A 24,344-nucleotide genomic window follows, 5' to 3' on the forward strand; every position below is an offset into this window, starting at 1 on the left:
TTATTGCATTCCATTTTTCTGCGCTGTACGGTGTAAAGGAGAAGAAGGGGATTGAATAAAATCCACAGAACAAATTATATACTTCAGTTTGCTGTTTATTATCGCGTTGCTTCTGCATACAAAATAATATTCATTACCATTTTGTATGTAAAACGACGCTTGCTCGACGACGCTCGATACTGTATAAACCACACGTCGAAAGTTACCTTTTTCTAGATTCTAAAGTATTTCGGTACAAAGATTTCCAACGAACACATGTTTGTATATGTTATGCAATTACGCTCTATCCTGATTTACAATATATTCAAGATTTACGTATATTTTGCATCACCTACGCGTGTAATACACAACAATAAGTTTAACGACCAGAAATATAACGACCGACTGTTTTTCTGAAATCGATCGAACGGAAGAGTTATCAGGAAATCTTTCAACAATAATATATTATACTTGACCTTGTCTGTGTTACAGTATAGATAACGGTGTAGCTGTTGGGTCGAAAATATTGCGTTTTGCTTAAAATAGGTATATAAACGATAACAACGGTAACATATACTTCATAATGTATATATATATATGTACATATTTGTCTAATACTATCGGCTGTATTAAAACGACAATAAATCATAATCTGAACATTGACAAAAATATAGCAGTACTATATATACTGGAGCTAATTGTAAGTTTTTAATGCATAATATTTGCTTGAATTGTTTTCAAACTGCGAGAAAGTTCACATTATGCCAATTAACTTATACAGTAAATCCTCTATACAAAAATAAGGTCGTACGTTGTACACACACGATGAATGCAAAAATATATCCCCTCCACTGTAGTAATCTGATCTCGGCTCGGGTATATCGGTGTGAACCACTACTAATGCGACGCGGAGAGTCGCACTCGCCGGCACAGTTCAAAGGCCCGTGCGTCCTCACAATGTAACACCAACATAAAATCCTTTTTAATATTACTTATTGTTTTATGAAACTTTCACCAATATATTCGTGGCATTTTTCTGATTAAAATGACGATGAACGTTTCGGGCGCAAGTTCGGACAGCGTATGGGAAAGAAAAAGACGCGGAGTCTCTCTTTACACGCGCTGTCCTTAATACGTTCGGTTCGGTTTCCGAAGCTCAAAAAAATAGTGTCCGTCTACGAACTTTGCAAACGAACCTCCCCGAGGCTTTTGCGACTACAGAGGATTTACTGTAAAAGCGACGAACAGTTTGTAGTTTATGTTGAATAATGAAAAATAAGATTCTTATTTCTCCTGTAATATAATATCGAAATAATTCTTTTGAAATAATATCGAAAAGATTTAACACGTACAGGTTGTCGTCCCTTTTGTACTTATCGCCGATAGCGTACATGCACGATACTTCGTAGCTATGTATAAAGTATCAACAACTATGCTTATAATCTATATACTTATAGTGAATACTAATTTCTTAACAGTATAGTAAAATATATATATATATTGTATACGCTATTGCTTGATCCGAGGTAACTCTCAATAACATGCTATCGTTACATTTGTTTGCTATTATTAGTATGTATAATTGTTTTATTCGCTATTATTATTTTATTACCAGACTGCGGATTTTATGCATCTCTGACGAGAAACAATGCAATGTAACAGTGCAATGTAAAATAGTAAAAAAGATTACAAAAGAGAGTTCAACAATATAGATATATAGTATTTTCAACGTATTAAAATAATTAATGTGGAAAATAAATCTTTTCTTTTTAACTTGGCTCCTGTAGCTTGCAATCGATGCATACAATTTTCTTATTTTGCATAACGATCCGCAGTCTATTTATTACTATTATCATTAGGCCGAATGCATTGCTGGAAACAAATAGACAGTGTAGAATTACTTTATACGCTTGAAATATAATGTATAGTGAAATTAGAAATATAAATATATATATATATATGTACATACAAAGAATATATCACATGTGAAACAACGAATCGGAAAACGGAATTTTGTAGCAAATTCTTCGCTGTTTCTCGGATACAATTTACATGTCACGTATATACTATCGCAGGAAAGTAAAACTACATTTCTATAGATTGAGAACAAACAAGTTTCTATACCTGCTGGTATATAATCTAGAAAAGAAAATTATATTCTTTGGCTATTTTTCGAAATAAACAGCTGGAGTTTACGTAGACTGTAGACCTAGAAAAAATACGAAAAAAAAACATGAATGAAGTTAAGGTAGTTGAAAATAGTAACAAAGAGTTAAATTTCATGTAATAACGCTAAAAATATTGTATTAATTGTAAGCATTGGTTAAGCCATTTCCGTGCGTGTGCTGGTGTTGAAAAGTGAAAGTAATCGCGCGTTTTTTGTCGGGGGTCGTCTGCGCAATCGAAGTCCAGTGGCTACTCACTCCACTGCCGTCCAACGCTGCGGCGATGATTATTTTTTTATCAGACTTCCACTAACTTATTTCTGGCATTTCTCTGATTAAAATGACACCAAACGCGATATAATTTCAACTGTATTTAGTGGTTTAATCGACGGTGAAAGTTTCGAAGGCAACGAAGAACAACTCTTTCTTTCCAATACGCTGTCCTTCCTTGCGCCCGAATCGTTCATCGTCAATTAAACCACTAAATACAGTTGAAATTATATCGTGTTTGGTATAATTTTGCATTAGAAAAATGCAACGAATATGTTGGTGAAAATTCCATTAAAAAATAATGAAAAATAAAGAAGATTAAATTCTGGTGTTACATTGTGATGACGCGGCGACGGCGACACGCTTCGGCCACGCGATCCTCTTTCATCCTGTCCTTCTCTATGTTCGCCGCGTCGATTGAAGCTCGCCACGGTCGCCGCAGTCATGAAACAATAATTTCCCTGCGCGATATTTGACGGTGCAGAACACGGCTGTTCGACAGAAAACGCGCGATTACTGTACTGCTGCGCTCAAAGTGGAAACATAACAAAACATTCGATATCCGGCAATATTTCGGTTAAGGTGCTTGTATAAAAAGTTATTGTAAAAAAATGTATGTGTCTACATAGTAACAAACGAAGCTTGTGAACATCTTTGCGTATAATAATGATTGCTTGTAAAAGTGTTCGAAATGTTTGCTTCTTTTTTGTACACAGTGTTCAAAATTCATCTTTTCACGCAAACACGTGCGCCGTTTGTATCTCTTCAGTGGATTTTTCATCATCACATTTCATGCGGTTTTCCAATCGTAAACGTTTTCCAAAATTTCCGTTTGGAACCTATTGTCACTTGATGAGAAGACACTCGAGAAAATTTGTTTCCGATAAGTGCGTATCTGAAATGTATTCGAACAAAATTTGTCAATGAAATTATAACTGTGCATACGGTTATTATACAATCTTACAAGTATACATATATTGTTGGCAAATAAGTTCGTTCGGTTTTTGTGATTTATTCCACTCTAAAAAACCGAACAAACTTATTTGCCAACCCAATATATATATGTAAGATAACGTAAAATGATAGAAAAATAACATCGTTACTCGCGCGAAACAATTGTGACGGTCCCCTTAGGAAGAAAACATTGGAAAGTGTTTCTGTATACATATATGTATTTACCTATCGTTTGCTTCTCACAGTCTCATTACTTTTTTCTGGCAAACTGTTTCATGTATACAGAGCGACGAGTTTTAGTATATACAATATACAAAGTCTGCCCCGTGAAATCTGTCCACCTGAAATACATATATTCGTTATTTCAGGTGGACAGAGCTCGCGGAACACGCTCTCCGATAAATATGACATTACCAAACAAAAGAAGGGCACTGGCTGTGCATATTACGAGAAAACATTGGACAAAGCACGTGAGATTTTCTGGAGGCAATCCGTGTGTGTGTATTGAGATGTATAGAGAGTAAAATTACTCGATGTATTTACAGAGCGAATTATAAAAATAAAACGGTGAACTAAACTGTACGTAGATATACAAAGGGATTCGGCAGTCAAGTTCAAGTACGCGATACGTATTTGCAATTTGCTCGTCTCGCTTCCATCGCGAACGAGTGATTACAGTTGTATGTACAACAAGATTGTATTTCTCAGCGTTAGAACTACGCGGTGGGTGGTAATTCGACTGGATCATATATTCCCACACGCGACTCAGAGACGCTCTGTTCTCGCTTCGTTACTAAATTACTAATACTGTGCTCTGCATACGTAATCCATACGATTGAATACGATGAACCACGGACACGGTTCATATTCAGTTTAGAAGCTATTGAAACATATTCCGAGTTATTTGCTTTAGAATTCCTCGGTAAAATTCAGCTTTTATGTGAGAATTTTGCAGATTCCTTCGAGCGAACCTGCCCCTCTCGTTCACGTTTCACTCTCGCCTTTGACTTAATTACGATCCTGCGGCACGATAAGGAAAGAAACAGTTCTTCTGATAATATATTGTCTTGGGAGACGAGTACGCTGATTCTTTGTTTTTAACGTCAGAGAAGAATGCACTTTTCTCCGGTGTCGTGGGGATGCGCTCGCAATGGCTGCATGGGTGCAGACGTCGGCGAGGGTGGTCTGCCTTCGACTGCCTGGATACTCTTCATTAATTCTCGAAACACCTAGCGATAGATATTACATATTCATATTTCTCTTTTACATTTTCTCGTGAAGAAATATTTCCTGAATTTTTGTCACCCCAATTGTTCAATAAAAAACAAATTTAAAGAAAAAACTCGCTTCGATTACCGAATTCACGGCGGGATATGCAGAATGCAGAAGCAGGGTTGTGGCCAGTCGTGGCTCGTAATTGGTGGAAGAAGAGAACGAAAGAGTGAAAAACAAACAGAGCAAAAACTGAAAAAGTATATAGAGAGTCAAACAAGTTAATTACACCATCGTCCGCGTGGCGCTGCGATCGCGTCATCATAAAATATCTATGAATCGGTGTATCACTATAATTATTTTATTCGATGGTCCTCAGTGGTCCTCAGCTTCAAAGTTTGAAGCAGTGATGTGATCAGACCCACCGTAACTCGCGCATGCGCGGCCAAGACAGTACCGTATCTACAATGACGCAGCCGAGCGGCCAGGGCCCTGACGCCTTGAGGCAGTTATTCTGGCGGGAATGTACCAGTGTTATTGGCGGGACGACTGATGGACAAGAGACGATTATGTATTCTTTTGCGTAGTTATTGCAGTGCTCTTTCCCTATCCCATCCTCAAAATAAAGAATAAGTTTCAATTATAAAAGTCTGCGGGGTGCTCAAGCTACACGATTTCATCGAAATAGTTACGCTACTGAGGCTGAAATTGCCGCGCATGCGCGAGTTACGGTGGGTCTGATCACATCACTGGTTTGAAGTTCAAACAGCTTCAAATGGCTTCAAACTTTGATTACGTTTGCCAGAGCTGTGTTTACCTATTTGTACAGGACAATAAAAGTTGAAATTCAAACGGATCCCGTTTGAAACCGAGTGATGATTTCATCATGACTTTTGCAAGCCAGTAAGTGTTTTGTTTTGCATTCGAATTCTACAAACGTTTATTTTAAATATATACAGTGTGACATACGGTGATGTTCGGCCACTTTTACTACGTGACGTGACAAATTTTGAAAATATTGCAATTGGGCTGGGTTACAGAGAAACTACCAGAAGTTGTTGTTTACATCTTTTCATGTGGGCCTATATTGAAAATTTCAAAAATACATTTTGTAGATCTGTATTAACCCTCGCAAGGTAAAGTCTAATAACGCAATAGACAAATGAATTTCATAAATAGCCTCGTTTTTAATAAAAAGTAAACAGATTTAATTTTACTGATATAAAAGTTCTTTTCAAGAATCTGAAGCTGGAGTCTCCGAGACCCCACATTACCTCGCGAAGGTTAATTGTATATTGTGTACAGGGTGTCCCACGCAACTGGAACAGGCTGTACCTCCTAAACCGTCGGGAATAGAGGAAAATGTTATAAGAAAAAGTTGAATGGCATCAGACGGTGCATACTACGCAACTAATTTTATGCACTTCTGTGCATCGGTGCATCTGAAAAATGCAACTGCACTTTTTTTTAAAATGGAAACCTGCATTTTTGACTGCACCAATTGATGCAGTTTGTTGTGCTCTACATAAAGGTACTAACATACTTATGCCCTAAACTTATTCGTTAGGAAGTTATCGAAGCTAAAAGTTCCGAGACCGAAATAATTCAGTGAACTTTTAGCTTCGATAACTTCCTAACGAATAAGTTTAGAGCATAAGTATGTTAGTACTTTTATGTAGAGCACAACAAACTGCATCGATCGATGCAGTCAAAAATGTAGGTTTCCATTAAAAAAAAAGTGCAGTTGCATTTTTCTGATGCACCGATGCACAAAAGTGTATAAAATTACTTGCGTAGTATACACCGTCTGATGCCATTCAACTTTTTCTTATTACATTTTCCTCTATTCCCGACCGTTTAGGAGGTACAGCCTGTTCCAGTTGCGTCGGACACCCTGTATATTCTGAAAATTTCATCAAAATCAAGGAAATTGCAGTTTTTCACGATTTTTGGCCTGTAACCAACTTTTACGAAAGCTTTGGAATATGTATAATTGATATTATAATTCCTACCTTCGACAATTACTTGAAGACTATACGATTTCATATAAAATTATGTGCTTCAGTAGTCACTAAAACACATCAATGTACGTTCAATGTACATATGGTACTATAGCTTAGAAATAAAATTTCATCTTTGCCTTATTTCAGAAGAACCGAACCATCAAATTTATCATCGTTTAGTACAAGTGATAGATTTGATTATGTATCTATACTATCCAAGTTAAGAAGACTTAGTGATATCAACATAAATCCTATTAATAAGAAGAAGACGTCCGATTATACGTCCGACAATAATGCAGATGTTACCATATTTAAGTTACCCAAACGAACGGATAAAATCCAAGAAGCACGGGAGAAGAATAATTCGAGACAAGACGAGAGAATAGACGAAGTGGCTAAAAATTACAAGTCCGACATTATGAAGATAATAGGGCAAATAAACCACACGTTATCCAAGTTTAAGATGAAAATGCATCGTTTGGAACTGGACCATCTGAAGAATGAAATAGTGAATCAATACCATGCAGAACATATTCTGTTCATCATTGGATGCAACATTAGAAAGTTGAAAAAAGAACTAAAAGGTCAGGAAGAGTTGTTAACAATGTTCTGCCACCGACAAAGCGTACAACCTAAGTCTAAGAAATTACCTTTCTACAAGTTTGGTAAATTGAATCCCAATAACAAGGATAATTCACAGTCGCAGTCTGAAATAACACAGGGCAGAAGATCATTGGATGACGCTACTGAAATGAATAATGCAAATTGTATGTGGAATGATCATGTATCTATCGGAACAACGTATCAAAGAAACCATGAGAATTTAGCATTTGAAGAAAGTTATATTAGTACCGAAACTATACTCAGAGTCAATGAAAAAATAGCTCTTTGGCAGAAACAAAATCGTGCTTCCAATCTTAGCGAATTAACAGAAAATGCAAATTGGAAGCGTTCTGCGAGAATTGGATCTATTTCAGCAAGTGAACGCATTGTTCCGGATCAGTATCCTACTAAAACTAAAAAGAACTCGCTGGGAAACAAATTAACATCGAAGAAAGTACAATGCGCACGATCAAGCAATAACAGGAACATATATAATACATATAGTACAGTACCTTTTTTTCCTATAAAAAATAATGATGTGTTAAAAGCTCGTAAAGTAGATAAAGACATTAGAATATTTGAAAATGAAAGTAAATTCTACCACAGATTAAAAAGTTCATTTTCGCGTACTCGTTTATTGGGTACGCATAATGTCGACGAACCTCAAGCGACAAACTTACGTTCCTATAATTCGCAAGAGATAATAATAATACCACAAAACACAGAACACGAGACGAGTACTTGCAATGAAGGAAACAAACAAAGTATATATAGCGCGAGATGCTCTACAGCGGATCTGGAAGTAGAATCGGTAAATTCAAGTATCTCGAGTACATTTTCTGCCTACATTGTTCCCACCGTTTCGCACAACACGAAGAATGGAGATTCTTCAGCAATAAATCCAGCAACTATCACGAGTAACGGGGGTATCATGGATAAGAAGATCTTCATGACTTGTGAGGTAGTACTTGACAAGCTTCAAGTATAACAAAAGTTGTGAAATTAGGTGATAAGGTAATAATAAGGTAAAATGTAAATAAAAAGTAAATAAGGTAATGATGTTTATGTTACTGTTACACGATACTGTTGTTTTCATTATGTTTAAAGTTATTATATTAAATTGATTTATTTTTTTTATATTTTTTCGATAGTATTTACTCGATAGTAGTCGTAACTAGACTGTGGATAATTATGCAGTTATTGTAGCGACGAGTAGTCGCAATTTAAAACGGTGAAAGATATATAAATTAATTTAAAAATGTCTACATATAGTATGTATTATTTTTACCTACTTGAGATTATTATACGAAAGGAAGAATGACAATTTGATTTGCCTCGCATTTCTCACAGTTGATGCAGACAATTTTCATTTTGCATATAAACCTGCAGTCTAGTTATGACAAACAGTTTTTGTAGATATTTCTATTTTTATATCTATGTCCGGAGAAGTAAAAGTTGATCAAAGTAAGCGTTGTTTGTTTTTTATGTACACTTCCAAAAATTAAAATAAATTTTAGCATTTTCAGACGGTGTTCAGACGGTGTTTTATTAATTAATTTTGAGAGCTCGTGTAACGTAGATTCGGTAAAAAACTTCGTCAAGAAATAATTTCCCCTTTGATTATAATCAATATACCGCGATACACTCGACAAGGGGTGGTTTTACACTTACCTGAACCACACGACAGTTAAATCTGGCGCTACACTCGACGTAGCCACATTGCCAGTGTTTCCGGACAAGATTAACGATGTCCCTGTACCTACTTCCGGAAGCAACCGTAGGCGATAATTCGTCTTGCTTGTTTCCGACTACTAATAACGGCACACCCCTCATTTCTCGACCCTCGTAAATTTGCTCTCGCAACGTTCTAATATACTGTGGAAAGAAAGAAAAGTTGCTTTAAGGGGGTAGTCTGTGTAAACGCTGCATAATTCAACAATTTTGTTATACTAGGGGGCTCACTCTCTCTCTCTCTCGCTCTCTTTCTGAAAAATACACACTGTCACGTGACTCAATTTTCGGTTTCCGTCAGGAGGTTCCGCCGCTCGGAGTTTTTGCGTGACAAAACTACAGAACTATTTTATATAATAGAAAGATTAGAATTATTTTTGGAAGTGTGATTCACCTATCCAAGTAAAAGCAGAAAAATCCTTAAGTAAATAATTTATCTCGACAATTGGAAAAATGACAAATGCTTAAATTGCGTATTCCGAAATTTCATTCCTTCTTCAGTAATCACTTTTAATATATCGGGTGAGTCATTTAAAGGGAAACAGACGTACAGTCGGCGGTAATAATAAGTGGACACCCTTAAAAATCGCATAACTTTTTAGAAATTGGTCCAAAGGATTTGAATTTTTTAAAGATGTTAGACCGGCTAGTTCGCTAGAGAATAAGTGAACAAAAATTTATTACGATTGCAATTGGTAGGAATTATACAAAATGTTAAAAAATGATGTTTTGTCAACTTCTTTATCTGGGCCTGTAACGATAATTTAAAAAATGCGTTTTATAGATTTCGGTAACTTTTATGCATACTGAAAATTTCATCGAAATCGGTCACCATTGCAATGAGCTACGTACGTTTAAAGATGAGAGCTTGGGTGAAAGTCGCAGATTTTCAGCCTTGCCAGGGCATTTCGTCCTTACGTGAATATTTAAGGGAAGAATATTTTATTGTAGTGTTTTGGATAGCTCTCAAAACAAGCTGCAAGTATATGCAATAAAAAATAGGGAGTTCTATTTAAGAAATTGAAGATGACGTTCGCGTGATTTTCAAACGACTATCCAAGATGAAATCAATGACACCATTTTATGTCCCCCTTGAAACCATATAATTTTTGCCTGAAACATTTTTCACTTTAAATGACTCACCCGGTATTTAAAATCGGTATAATAGATTCAAGGTAAAAATATAATTTCGGTTATCTACGAAAGACATGTCGGCGATAGATAGATTTTCGGTGACCGCGCGTGTTACGAATCGAGCGTTCGGTTACGTACTTGAAAGGTGTCCTGATTGCTGAGATCGAATACGAGTACGTAAGCGTTTGCACTTCGCAGACCGCAATAACGGAAGTCCGTCCATTCGAGGTGCGAGCTGACCGGAAAATACGGTATCGTCGGCAGATCCGTGATTTTTAGCTCGTACAATCGGTCTGCGAGCACCACACTCGGATAGAAGGTCTCTCTGCGTTCGGTTGGCTTGTATTCCTCGGAGAATTCGCTCCACACGAATTGCTACAATGCACAAACGATGGATTATATCGTTAGCTCTGTTCCGATTCGTTTGATCGGTAAAGAAACGTATATACATATAGTGTATACATGTAATTCAATATTTATTCGATTCCGACTTGCACAAAGTATATTCCAACTTTCGTTGTTATGTATTACGAGAAATAATAATGCTTATCTCGTGTCTATATTGCGATTAAATATTCTATAACGCCTTTCCATGACTTTTCATTTCCTGGGCCGTCGACAGTTGCCATTTGTAACCGGAAACTGTCGCCGGAAATGAAAGGAAGTCATTCGCGTCTTCTGAACCAGCATTCGTTACTGCTAGATTGAGAGTCTTTTGCTTCTTTTTCCAGTTATGAAACCAGACGACATCGTAATTTCATGGTGATGCAATTTTTGTTCCCCTTTTCACGCTCGTGTTCCTCGAATAAAAACGTTCTAATACGAATTCAATGTAAAGAAAAACTGTGCGTTGCCATGTAATTAAACTCCGGATCTTTATGCGAAATAAAAAAGTTCGCGCGTCAATTGCAAAGCACAGCAGCTAAATATAAATTTATATTTTTCACTAATCATTGAAATATATAGTGTAGTGAAAATTAAATACTCTTAATTTTACCCTACCTAGTTTTGTCAGAATTTTTCACTAATCATTGAAATATATAGTGTAGTGAAAATTAAATACTCTTAATTTTACCCTACCTAGTTTTGTCAGAAATATGCATTTTATAAGTAGCGATGAAAAATGACAAGAGGAAATCAATAAAGTAATAATCTAGCCATTTCCAGAGGTTCTAAAGATCATTTACATTCAGGGGAAACAGGTTTTTCATCTAGTTGATGCAAATAAACTCTGAAACGCGAGATACAGTGCTTCCTAATGGATATAATCTAGCTTATCTTACTTCCTAATTGAAGCATTCTCTCGTTTAAAATGTTTCTCCGTTGAATAAAAGTTTTTACCACTCCGGGATTATTAAGCCTCGCTCCCTTTGTATTATATTACGGTTCACAAGTTTCGGTGAGTCCTCCTGGACTCTTCCATTACGCAACAGAAGAGAACATCGCATCAAAAGTCCCGAACGAATCTCGAATATATGCATATACAATCCTTAAAATAATTAATTTTACCTTTAATCATAACCGCATGTATTAGAATGTAATAAATAGTTTTTTATATATGTATTTCACTTTGTGTCAAAATTTTTTTAATTGTGTAAAAAGACCTGGATAAGACCCTTGCCGCCTTGAATTTTTATTTCATTACGCGTATTACTTGATTATGTGATTTGAAAGAGTGTCTGGGTTAGTTAATCTTCGGTGGAAGTAAGATGACAAACCTTTTCTCGTTTTAATTACTTGTTTGCAAATATCTTTGACTAATATGTTTGTGACGTTTTTCTGATTAGAACGAGTCCAAGAACGACATTGATCTGACTCTGTAAATGGTGTGTGCTCACCCTAATGATGCTGGACTTGCCTACTCCAGGTGCACCGAGAAACACGACTTTGACACGATCCAGAGTATCAGCAGGGCTTTCTTCTTCTTTCGATCCGCTTTCAACGTTGTCACAGTTTATTGTCTCGCCTCCTCTCCTTTCCAAATAGTCCAGATCAAGTTCTAAAAACGATTCACACAATCTGCGATTTAATAAAACACAAGAAAAACTTCCGGATTAAGCCTTGCCTCCTCACTCTGCCTTCCCCTCCTACGATTTACGGTCACGTGATGCGTTTCGTCTCTGCCGTGTATGCGTCACAATGTCACGTGACTAGTCCGGTACTGTATTCGGTTTCGATTATATTTATTTGAGAATCGGTACGTCTTATAGATGCCTTTACACGTCTTTCAGACGTAGTTTAGGCGTTTTTAAGACCACATCTCCGGAAAGACGCCTTTAACACTAAACCTTCCACTGCCGGTCAAATAACCGGTTTTATATTTTTCCTTATACAATTTTGGAAATTATGAAGCTGTTCACGTGGAAATTGATCCGATAAATTTTGTTTATCCAACCACATATTGGGATAAAAATTGCACGAAATCTAAATAAATAGAACAATTTCTTTATATTCAATCATTCAATAGTTCTGTTTTTTAAAATTATTATAACATATTTACTTTACAGACGCGATTCAAATAAATCTTGAAAAAGTTCCAAACTAGGATCGAAACGTTGATTTGGTTTGACTATTAGCAAAATTGCTTTATAATTCGTAATAGATGAAATACGATCGATAGAAGAAACATATTTACTAAATAAATAGAACCTTGTCATTTTTATAAGCTAAGACATTTTAATCGCTTTTAGTGCACGATAGGTTTAGTGTTAAGACGTCTTACTTCAGACCTAAAAACGACGTAAAACACGTCTATGAGACGTCGGGTGCTATCAGGGCTTGAAAAAATTTGTCTTGTTCCACAATTTTCGTCAACATTGTTCAGTTTAACTACATTTTGATAGGATACTTTTCACTAATTCATTTCTACAGTTTGGGAATTTCTAAGATTACTTTCGCATATCCAATTGTAATTGTGACATCGCGAGTAAATATAATCTTGTGGTAATTGGAAAAAATTTGAATGTCAAGTGTATCCCCTAAATATAGACTAGCAGGGGCTAAAAGATACAATTTTTAGATTCTTTTTTTACGCAATGTCTATCGACATTGCACAGTAGTTACCTATTTTTAAAACTTTGCTTGAATTTTCCATCGACAGGCCAAGTCAATATTTTTATCCGCGACCTATAAAAGTATCTGCTTTCTTTCGGTTTGAGTTTAATGTGGAGTCAATTTTAGCTTCGCTCATCAGAATATTATATTTATTTTGCATTTTACAAACTCGTTTGGAAGGTCGACAGGTTATTAATTATGCACAGATATGGCGTCACAGAAATAAGAGAAACATTCCGAATAAATCGAATCCAAAAAATGAACAAATGTTGTTATATTAACAGCAGTTTTGTTGAGGTAACGTATACGAGAAATTCTTGTATTCAGGAAATGAATAATTTACAAGTGTTAGGTGTGTGATTTTTAGATTTTTCCTTTGTTAAGACAAATGGCGTTCGGAATCTCAAGTACTCGATTATTTTTCCGATTATAATGACACTAAAAAAAAAGATACGAAACAATTTGAACTGTGCTTGTTAGGAGTTTAAACTTTAAACCAGGCCTGGCCGAGAGTTGGGCATTAATCGATTAAAATTTTAATCATGATTGATTGATTAATGCATACGATTGAAAAGAGAAATCGTCGAAAAATCGGCGATTGGTTCAATCGATTGATGAAGTTAATCGTCAAGCGCTGATTAAATGAAGAAATTTAATCGTCAATCGTTGGTTAAATGAAGAAATTTAATCGTCAATCGTTGATTAAAAAAAGGAATCGTCGAAAAATCGGATGATTTAATCAATTGTTGAAGTTAATCGCCTCACGGTCTATCCATAAATTGTAATAAGGAGGGAGAGGGAGACAGAGAGCGGAGATGGAGAATTGACAGAAATATATTTGAACAGAAACTCAGTTTACATTTTTTTCAGTATGCATACAGTTTTGATTCAGCAGTTAATCATTAATCAATTATCCGATTGAAGATTACAATTGGAAAGAATGTAAGAATGTAATCGTTAACCGCAATTAACGACTAAGTTTAATTGTTTACACATTACCGACCGATGATTATTGCATAATTTTGAAAAATCTACGATACATGGCTAAACACTTTCTAATGGAATTTTTAATAGCAACAGCAATTTTCATTGTGAACTAACAAGTCACCCTCAATAACGTCATCTAATGGTCTCATTTAAGATTGCAATGTAAAAGAAAATTTCTATGCTTTCTTTTGGTACAACACAATTATTGAAAGTCTTATTAATAGGCTTCTGGTAGGTAAAGTGTTAATTGCGATTAACGGTTCAAGTAGAAATTTATTCGTCAATCGTTGATTAAATTTTTGCCCAACTCTGACATCAGGTAGTTTGGTACAAATATAAAAAAGTTATACTGTTTTAAAGTGCGTTCGAATACTTTCGCGGTTCACTGTAGATAACTGTATTTGGAAAGAGACCATTTTCATTGTCAGTCAAAAGTTATCCAATTGATTAAATTCTGAACTCGATCAATAAATCAATAAATAAATACCGAACATAACTGCACGTATTTTATTGTTCCGATCTCAATCATTCGGTCATCTACTGTATATTTTGGTCGTCGAGCGAGTGCCGATACCGCAAAGTTTGACAATGTTAAGAACACTGCTAATTTGATTACCTAACAACCGTTTGTTTCCGTGTAAAGATTGCCCCAAAAGTGAATCGTTTTCTTTCCAGGAACGATCCATGGATTAGAATCGAAATAACGCGGAGAGCGTCACACCTGCGACGAATCGAATCCGTGGCCCGGCAACCTCCGCGGTCGAAGCTCGAAGCTCGACTAACTCCGGTGCTCCAGAGTTGTAGCAAGATCACCTCCAAGAGGTGCGATCAGCGACGCTGATTCGCACAGGGTGTCCCGAAAATGTTGTTTGTACTTTCTTGAAATAAGCGGTGATTCCCGAGGTGATTTCAAGTCACTTTTTTCCGGCGTGAAAATGTACTCCGCGGCTTTGTTTTCGAGTTATTAAGGGAGTAGACTCCTTGTTCCAGGAGTGCAAGGGTGCGGGATTCGCGCTTTCATTTCTCGATAATACAAAAATGGGGTTTTCAGTAGTCACTAACGCTAGATAAAAGATCGATCTAGGGCGCTATCGCCCTCAAAAGTCATATTTTTTCGTTTACGAGGCGTAACATGCATTATTCGGAAGCATACAACTGCGCATGTACAGTGACTCGAATTAATATTCGGACGCTCTAGAAAAGACGATAACTTTTTGAATATTGTACTATACGATTTGAACTTTTCTGGGAAACTAGAGTAATTAGTTTACTACAGGATGCGAAAAGAAATTTTTTTAAAAAATGCAATTGTTCAGAATTGTATAAAAAATACTAAAAGTTGTATTTATAACAAAAATGGAAATTGTGCATATTTTAAGTATATTTTCAGAAACACCTGGTATATCGAAATGTTAATGAAATTGAAAAAATAAAAGAAGTTCCTTGAAGAGAAAGAAACGCTCTTTCTAATGCTTGTTTGCACAAGATTCTACGATAATTTTGTCGCTTTCTGGAACCAGTTAAAGTTAAAAAGCCAATATTATTCTTTAATATTTAAAGTTAAAAAGCCAATATCTTCCTTTTTGTATAATGTCATAATAATGTATGCTATATAAACCAAACTAGGTTTACGGCATCAATAAATAAATAATTAATTAATTAATTTACTTCAATGTTGAATAATAATAATTATTTCTTATTTATAATAATAATAATTTCGAATAGAACTTTCACTGTCTTATTTGTTTATTATATTGTGTTTTGTTTCATGTCCTTGTTTTTCAGAACTTAATTAACACACAAATTGAAATTTTTTCATAATATAATTTGCTTTATTTTTATTACAATCGACTGATTAAAGATTCTCTCAATCGTCGTACTGCCTCTTTCGCCTACTCACTTTGGTCATTAATGTGTAATACCCGTAGTCTACTAATAACCGCAAACACAGGCTAACTTTTAATTTGACTCTGACGCACAGTTCGGGTCAATTTGCTTTCAATTATAACTTTGCTTGCTGAAATATATAAATTAATTTAATATATCAGCAGTTTGTATACATTGCACGGATCTTTTCAGAAGTGTGTCTCCTACGACCTTGCACTCATTGACGTAAAATATCGTTTGATATCAGTAAATATTACGAGGAATTGTTATCGTCCCAGATACCGATCTATTTGGAATTTACACGAAAATTCATTGTCCGTCATCGTTACAATTTCCGTTTATGCAAGACTATGCAAACAAAAATGTTATGCATCTACTTTCAACTACACTTTGTCCCACGAGAGTTCAGACTCGTCTCGCGCAGCTGGGAAGATGGTGGGGGCGCAGCGAGCCTATCATCTCTCACTCCACTACCCACTCCCCACTTTCTTGAACCAATTAGGGCGAAGATGCGCAGCGACGAACGAAAAGTGGTCTTTACGCGAGTCCGGACTCTCGTGGGACAATGTACAGGGTAAGTACTAGCTAACGAATACTCGCGTGCAAAATTCATTGCGACTCCGAGCGAGTTTACTTTGTAAACATAATCAAAGCGAAGAGAACGTTATGAAATTGTGACTCGCGGAAGGGTATTTTTAGAGAGACTCTGACAGTATATTATTTTGTTCACATGTACGTGTAATTTACCGAGTTATGACTAGACTGCGGATTTTACGCATTTATGACATAAATTGGTAAACACAATTGAAAGTAGTGGACATATTAAAAAGATTTAAAGACGTCAGCGTATTGGCTTCAGCTTAATCAGATAATTAAATGAAGAAAGAAATTTTTATTTCACTCCTGTTTCTTGTAATCAATGCAAACATCTTTTATTTTGCATAAAGATCCGCAGTCTAGTTATTACGCTTACACCTAAATATTTCTTCCGACTCGAAAAAGCGTTTAACGAAGGAGCGGACAATAAAAATAAAATAATCAGACCAGACAAATAGACAAATAGAATAACCAGAAAATAACCAGACAGCGGGTTTTATGCATTTGTAACAAGAGGTTATCAAAAACAACAATAGATATAAAAATACTGTCTTCTTAATTTCGACGTTTTCACACGACTAAAAGAGAATGTTGTTGTTAATCATCGGTTTCTTAGGGTGCATTTATAGTGGAGCGGCGAGCATCGATGATAGCGACGCGGTGAAAATAAACCAACATTCGTGACAAATATTTCGACACATACTAAAGGAAAAGTACATCTGTATTTTCTTCGTTTTTCTTTTTTTTTTCACCGCAAAGCTCACCTCACTGCTCCACTATAAACCCATACCTTACAATTGTACAATGTTGTTGTTAATCCTTGGTTTCTTACTTAATTGTACAATGTTCGTTTCGCAGAAAAATCGGCAGTCCACGAGAGAATCAACAAAGATCTCGCGCGGAAGTGGCTGTAACATGTGATTGTACTCACGTCGTTGTTTTTGCGGCAGGAGGCTGAGCCTCCTCTTGCCGCCACCAGCTTTAGTCTCTATGATTATCGGTCTTCCAAAGAAATCGGCCTCGGTCGCAATTGTGACGGGATTGGCTACAACATCAGGTGGAAACCGGGACTTGGCCGTCACCGCGGTGTGCTCTCACTGACGCGATCACTCTTCGGATCACTGTATTCTCACTGACAGCGGACGTCGTGCGTCGCGTTGAATGCAGCGTGTGCGTATTCGGTATCGGATATCACATTATCCCCCGCAGGCAGTTCCGCCTGATTTAATAACACGTAAAAAAAAAGTGTACCCTCGTCGCGCACAAGACACAAGCTGCTCTCTCTCTCTCTCTCTCTCTGAACGGCGCTAATTACACAGCGCCGAGCAGCGATCCATTGATTTATTGTCGGACACAAATACACCAACGACGCCAGTTAAGAAACAACCCTCGCCCCCATTTTTATCGACCCCTTGCCGACTCGTTCCCCCGATTTTATTTCGCATCGTCGCGAACCGGTTACGTAACGAGTCGCGGACACTTCTCGAGGTTTCGGGTGGCGATGATCATCCCGGTCGATCGGATCGGGCTGATCCCAATGCCCATGGGATTCGCGAGAACCACCCCGTGTAGCCAGGGTGCCCCACGTTCCGCCAGGAGAATCGCACACTGTTAACCTATATACCCGGCGGTGCGGCGATTTAATATCGGAATCGACGGTTGCACACGATCGAATATTCTGATGGTGTTCCCTCTCCCGCCCCGCCTGAAGCCTAAACTGATCGGCGCCCGTACTTCGGGCAGCTCCGTTTCGGGCGGTGCACGCGACACATAGCCGAGAGCTACCCTTTCACGTGGTTGCCTTTGTTATGTCACTATTACGAAACGGTCAGCAATCTGTCCCGACGGACCGTGCTGGATGATTCGAGCCAGTCCACTGATCGGACCCGTGCCAGCATCTCTCTCTCTCTCTCTCTCTCTCCCTTTCTTGCTCCCGTGCGCTGGTTTTCGCTCTCGCCCACGTTCTTCCAGCCTCTCGTGCGAGACCAGAATTTGGAGGGTGGCTCCAGCTGGCCACAGGTGAACTTGACGCCGCGGTGGCTCCGGTGTCGCCTAAATGGATCCTCCGCGGCCACTATCCGATCGAATATGGAGCCCGTTCTGTCACGAAACCGAGGAACGAGCCGGGAGATTGGACAGCTCGGCCAGCATCACCGGAGCACGCACGAGGAGCTATTCGATGTACCACTATGCCGCGACCCCTGGACGATCGAAGCCGCCGACACAGTCACTCTGCACGTGCGCACGGGAACGGGGCTTCGCGCCAATTTCTTTACAGCACGATGATTCTTATCGTTAGGGACTCTATACGTTTCGCTATTTTGCCGCGGCACTGCGGGACCAATGGGATATCTAGTGGAGAAAAAAACTAAAAAGGAGGAGATAATTTTTTTCCTGGTTCTCCTATGAAATACCGAAGCCAGTTAAATGATTAATAATATTTCACCCCAAAATTTTAAGCAGTTAAAAATTTCTTCTGTTATAAAATTAGTGTCGGAGTAGATAGAGAAATTTAATAGAAATTTCAATAAAATCGTCAGATTAGTAACTATAAAAATAAAAGCGTAGATCGCCCACGAAGATTACCTCAATATAGTTTAGCGCTCTACGCTTTTATTTTTGAATTTTACAAATTTTTTGTATGGGCTACAAACGTTTAATACTATTTCTACCACGATTTTGTGTACACCTACAATTTCGACACCTTTGCGTTTAAATGCAAGTAAATGCCAAAACTGTCGGGATTATTTTTTCTATATTTCTATATTTAATTATCAGTTAAATATAGATAGTCGACCAATAGACAGTTGGCGCGCCATGACTACTGTGCCAACTCGCGTCTAGATCGCGCTCTGATTGGTCCGTGTTTTTCGTTAATAACTCCTAAACAAAGCCGCGGATAATATTTTTGCAAAGGAAAATATTGCTCAAATGATCTCAGGAACCTCCCATCTCCGGCTGTTGAAGGAATTTTGGGACACCCTGTGTGTCTTGATACATTGATGCGTGAAATATTTTCACCTGTCGTTTCTTTGTATAGAACCCATGCGTTTATTCCGCCTAAATCGAGAATATTGTAAAATACATGCATAGAATAAGTATCTACAGCATTTACATTTCACACTATACTTTGTTGCCATTTGGTCAGTCATATTGACCCCAAATTTTGTGCTATAATAAATGGTTTCTGGAAGACGTTTATTGTTTTTTTCCACTGTTACAGATTATAATTAATAAGATGCTGAAAAAGGGTGTTGAAATCCTTAAGGTGTCAAAAGATACCTCATGGTAGAAATAGGTATACCATATCCACATTTTTTAGATTCAGGATGAGTTGGAGGGAAATGATATTGCTGAATTAATTTAACAGTTATTGTACGAAAAGTCAAAAAATTAATTGCGAAGAAATGATTAAACTTGGAGAATAATTTTAAGTTAAAATTTGAAAAGTGACATTTGACACCTCTTGGTAGAAACAGTGTTAAAGATGGAAAACATTGCAAAATTTCACGATTTTCGGCCTCTAACTGCAATAAATCCTTACTAATAAACTAATAGCGCCCTTGCAATCCTGGAAAAAGGAGTCTCCCTTAAACAACGGACTGATAATGAAGGGACATTTAGCAAAAAAGTGTGTACGACTGTGAAAAAGGTTTGACAATTATTTAGCTGAATAATTAAGGGAAACACGATTCAATGCTTTCCTTGCCACACCAGCGCTAATTGGTCTCCAAAACGAGCTTCTGCAAAGTAATTTAACATTAACATTTTCATGTGGACTATTCAGGTTTCATATTTTTTATTTTAAAATTATTTAAACTACAAAGTTGCTTCCATTAGGAATTAAGCTTTCGCACAACCTTGATCACATAAAGAGGGTAGTGTTTCACAGGAGAACAGTTAATATTTAGAAGATTTTAAAAGATAAATATATTAAAGTTTTACATAGACAGAAAATTATCTATAATACTGCAAATTCATTCCTAGATACGATCGCGTATTGTTGTTAATGATTATTAACTAACGTATTTCATCCGCATCGCTGCGATACAGCTAAAATTATACATGGCAATACTTACAATATACATATATATGTATACAATATATATTTAAATTTAAAACTAAGATAGAATATTCATTATTAAAAAATTCAATTGTACAATCATTACGAATGTAATGTTTCATCTATCATCTATGTGAAATATGTAAAAGTGTTATCGAAAGATGCCTGTATTCCTAAATAAACGGCGGTCAAGTACCGTGTATCGTGTGAATGATTATACTTATAAATTAGAAACAAAAATAATATTGCCAAGTGTTATATCTTATTATAGTTTATTGTATTTTGTTATTTAGTGGCCCCTAAGATTGATTTTAGAGGAAAGGAGAGTAAGAAGGACACAAATATCCTATACAAGACGGGAATTTCTGTATCAATTAAAAATAAATACAGTACAGTCGCGTTTACTGTCCAACAGCCTGTGTTCTGACATTATTTTTTTTATGACTGCATCTACCGCGCCGAGAATTCACAAGAAAGCCGAACGTAGAGAAGGACAGCATGACAGTGAAATGGGTAGGCACCGGACAGTGATCGCGTAGCCGATCGCGGACAGTAAACGCGACTTTACTGTACGAAGCTACGGGAAAAGTACGGGCCCTTTCATATGTAATAGTACAATTAGAGCATTCATATTAAAACTATAATAGGACCATTCATCAACCAAGTACTTTTCTGCTCTCGTAAAAGTATATTGAAAGACCAGGATGCAAGTATTCGGCAGAGTTGGGCAAAAAATCAACGATCGACGAATAAATTTCTACTTCAATCGTTAATCGCAATTAACAATTAAAATCGTATTTCAGTCGTTAATTGCGGTTAACGATTCCATTCTTTTCAATTGTAATCGTCAATCGGATAATTGATTAATGATTAACTGTTGAATCAAAACTGTATGCATACTGAAAAAAATGTAGACTGAGTTTCTGTTCAAATATATTTCTGTCGATTCTCCATCTCCGCTCTCTGTCTCCCTCTCCCTCCTTATTACAATTTCTGGATAGACCGTGTGGCGATTAACATCAACAATTGATTAAGTCAGTCTCCGATTTTTCGATGATTTCTTTTTTTAATCAACGTTTGGCAATTAACTTCGCCAATCGACCGAATCGTCCATTCTTCAATGATTACCTTTTTTAATCGTACACTTTAATCAATCAATCATGGCTAGAATTTTAATTGATTAATGCCCAACTCTGGTATTCGGTATATCTGCTCGACAAATCGGAGTTAAGTACAGGGTGTTTCAAAATTATATGTCGCGCGACCACTACAGCGTGATTCAGCACTTCCGGATTAATTTCGACGCGAGCTGATATTCCTTGCATTATAATCCTTCGTTTAATAAATTAACTTCTCGTAATTACATCACAGTATATTGTATTATACATCGGTAGATCGGTAAACAAACGCAAATAAAATTCTGTTTCAGCGTAATATTCCCCATTCATTGTTTCCCCGTTGGGTATTGTATGCAGTGTAGTTTAACACTAAATCTACCAGCACCGGTCAAGATGACCGGTTCCAGATTTTTGATTAAACAATTATTGAAATAATAAAAATGATTTCGTAAGAAGCAATTGTATGTAGATATCTTTAGTAGAGCAGGCATTACAATAGGAGCCGCACAAAGTCTAAATTAAATTAATCTTGTCATTTTTATAAGCGAACGTGTTCCAGTTACTTTTAAGGCTCGGTAGGTTTAGTGTTAAAGTTGTATACAATAAGAATTACTACTTACGGTTATTAATGATTTCCGCGTTAACAATACGCGTTAACGTAACAGAGGCAATTATTGTTATTGCCTTTTATTTATTTATTTATTGCCAGTTATCTCTTTCCAGACAACCGTTGACTCTTTGGCGATCGACGTTCGGTCTTATATCGCAGATTATGTACCCTTATTTTTTCAAGAAATGGTCGTTATTCATTATACAGGGTGGCGCAAAATGATGTGTCTGGTTTGAATTCTTTATAACTTTTTTATTTCAACATGTTTTCAATTTTTTTTCCGGAATTTTGTAAATAAGGCTTCTAGAATTTAATATGGAAAGATACAGAACCGATACTGCAAGAGAAACAATGTCTTTGTTACGAGACGTCTTCGGTGAACGCATTATTTCGCGCAATAGTAACTTCAACTGGCCACCACGTTCACCGGACTTAACCGCTCCCGACTGTTTTCTTTGGGCGTATTTGAAAGGGGGAGTGTACGTCAATAAGCCAGCGACCATTCCCCAACTGAAAACCAATATTCGCAATGAAATCCGTGCAATAACACCTGAAGTTCTGCGAAAAGTCATGGAAAATGTGTTAGAAAGAGCACGAATGTGTCAAGCAGAAAATGGCCGCCATTTGAGAGATGTAATCTTTCACGTCTAGTTCAATAAAATTCCTCTTCTGTACACTATATTTATTTATTTTACTCCAAAATTAGAAAATTTATAAACAATTCAAACCAGACACATCATTTTGCGCCACCCTGTATTTATTTGTTCGCAGCCATTGACGCGCGACTCGCTGAACAGACTGTGCCTAATCGACTTACTTCGGCATAAGTAATCAAATCTACCCCTGTTGCGTGTATTTGCGATTTTTCGTACACATCCCCTCATACATCTTAAGATTCTACGCACTGTTTCTCATTCGGACGGATAAAAGTTATCGGTAAGCAATTTACAATCTCAGACAAGTATTCTACAGTCTCGTTTCCCATTGTTGGAATGACGCGGAACATCCATTCGAGTCGTTGCAAACCGCGTAATACGAAATTCGAGTTTGACAACGGTAACCAGGCATACTCGAGAGCATTCCAACCCACGCATTCATTCGCAAAGTAATTGGTCAGTGGTGTTCACTTCAGTTGCACCAACACCATGAAGTAGGTGACCATAGCTCCCAGTACCTGAAAAGTTTCGGAATGTTCATGCACAGATTATTTCATATGCAACAACAGAATACGCAATTTGTTCGAATGATCTTATTTATAATCGAAGCACGCGATCTTACCGAAGCAAACAGATCTAGGGACACTGTAAAGAACTTTGCCCCCGAAATCGACATCGCTTTCTGACACTGCTGACACACAATTTGTACGAATGTTTTTGCTTCTTCCGATCCGTCGTACCAGTGGCAAGAGTAAGCGGCTTCCATCACCGATGAGCTCTGTATGCGATAGAAGAAATCAATACGCAAATTACAATTGGGCATCGGGCCCAAAAACTTAAGGGTTAATGGAACTCTGCTAAAGTGTGCACTTAAAATTTAACGAAGATTGATAAACTTTATTATTTGACTAAAGGTGAATTTTTCTCGATCGAAAATTGAACACATAATAAATTTTATGATTTATTATTTATTATTGATTGTAAGTACCTCTTCGATCAGGCGGTTTCCAAATATGCAGAGCATAAATACTTGTCCAAGGGAGTACAGCAAATATCCGATTGTCGAGAAGGCGTACACGTTAATACCATTGATCTACAAGTTACATTTAAAATCATTTTTCCTCTGGGCTACTCTACGAGACATTTAATACGGCGACCAAAAAAGTGTTGTTTAACCCCTTGCCTTACGATTTATTTTACGGTTTCAGTGACTAGAACCTGTTTCGTAGATCGTAATTTCCTACAAAAGGGGAATATTGATATAAATTGTATGTCTATATGTTCTCCAATAGCTGTATATTAACAAAACCAAAATATTTAG

At 36.9% G+C, this 24,344-nt stretch overlaps 3 protein-coding genes across 3 annotated transcripts in view; 1 reads left to right on the forward strand and 2 right to left on the reverse strand.

Moving 5' to 3' along the window:
- Nucleotides 1-80: 80 nt before the first annotated feature.
- On the reverse strand, nucleotides 81-17,501 carry LOC143212963 (ras-like protein family member 10B). The gene is made up of 5 exons (XM_076432323.1): nucleotides 14,709-17,501; nucleotides 11,890-12,050; nucleotides 10,190-10,426; nucleotides 8,858-9,061; nucleotides 81-4,597 (listed from the first exon to the last, which is right to left on the reverse strand). Exons 1-5 carry the CDS (start codon nucleotides 14,776-14,778, stop codon nucleotides 4,472-4,474), a joined length of 798 nt encoding a protein of 265 aa, XP_076288438.1. The 5' UTR covers nucleotides 14,779-17,501; the 3' UTR covers nucleotides 81-4,471.
- On the forward strand, nucleotides 4,874-18,193 carry LOC143212955 (uncharacterized). The gene is made up of 2 exons (XM_076432310.1): nucleotides 4,874-5,483; nucleotides 6,731-18,193. The coding sequence occupies exons 1-2, from the start codon at nucleotides 5,467-5,469 to the stop codon at nucleotides 8,172-8,174; spliced, it is 1,461 nt and encodes a 486-aa protein (XP_076288425.1). The 5' UTR covers nucleotides 4,874-5,466; the 3' UTR covers nucleotides 8,175-18,193.
- The window catches only part of Orco (odorant receptor co-receptor), a 72,617-nt gene continuing 66,099 nt past the window's right edge, over nucleotides 17,827-24,344 (reverse strand). Inside the window, exons 8-10 of the mRNA XM_076432311.1 lie at nucleotides 24,012-24,116; nucleotides 23,646-23,801; nucleotides 17,827-23,541 (exon numbers count right to left, since the gene is read on the reverse strand). Of these exons, the coding sequence (XP_076288426.1) occupies nucleotides 23,491-23,541; nucleotides 23,646-23,801; nucleotides 24,012-24,116 (312 nt within the window). The 3' untranslated portion in view covers nucleotides 17,827-23,490. The remainder of the gene's footprint in view (nucleotides 23,542-23,645; nucleotides 23,802-24,011; nucleotides 24,117-24,344) is intronic.

This window comes from Lasioglossum baleicum, chromosome 10 (assembly GCF_051020765.1).
Source record: "Lasioglossum baleicum chromosome 10, iyLasBale1, whole genome shotgun sequence".
Lineage (NCBI taxonomy): Eukaryota > Metazoa > Arthropoda > Insecta > Hymenoptera > Halictidae > Lasioglossum > Lasioglossum baleicum.

Coding starts and splice junctions, on each gene's coding strand:
- LOC143212963 (XM_076432323.1), bottom strand. CDS start 14,778: ATGGATCGTTCCTGGAAAGAAAACGATTCACTTTTGGGGCAATCTTTA. Junction 10,427..11,889: donor GCAAGTCCAGCATCATTAGG/GTGAGCACACAC, acceptor TGTGCATTGTAG/CAATTCGTGTGGAGCGAATT. Junction 9,062..10,189: donor GCAATCAGGACACCTTTCAA/GTACGTAACCGA, acceptor TTCTTTCCACAG/TATATTAGAACGTTGCGAGA.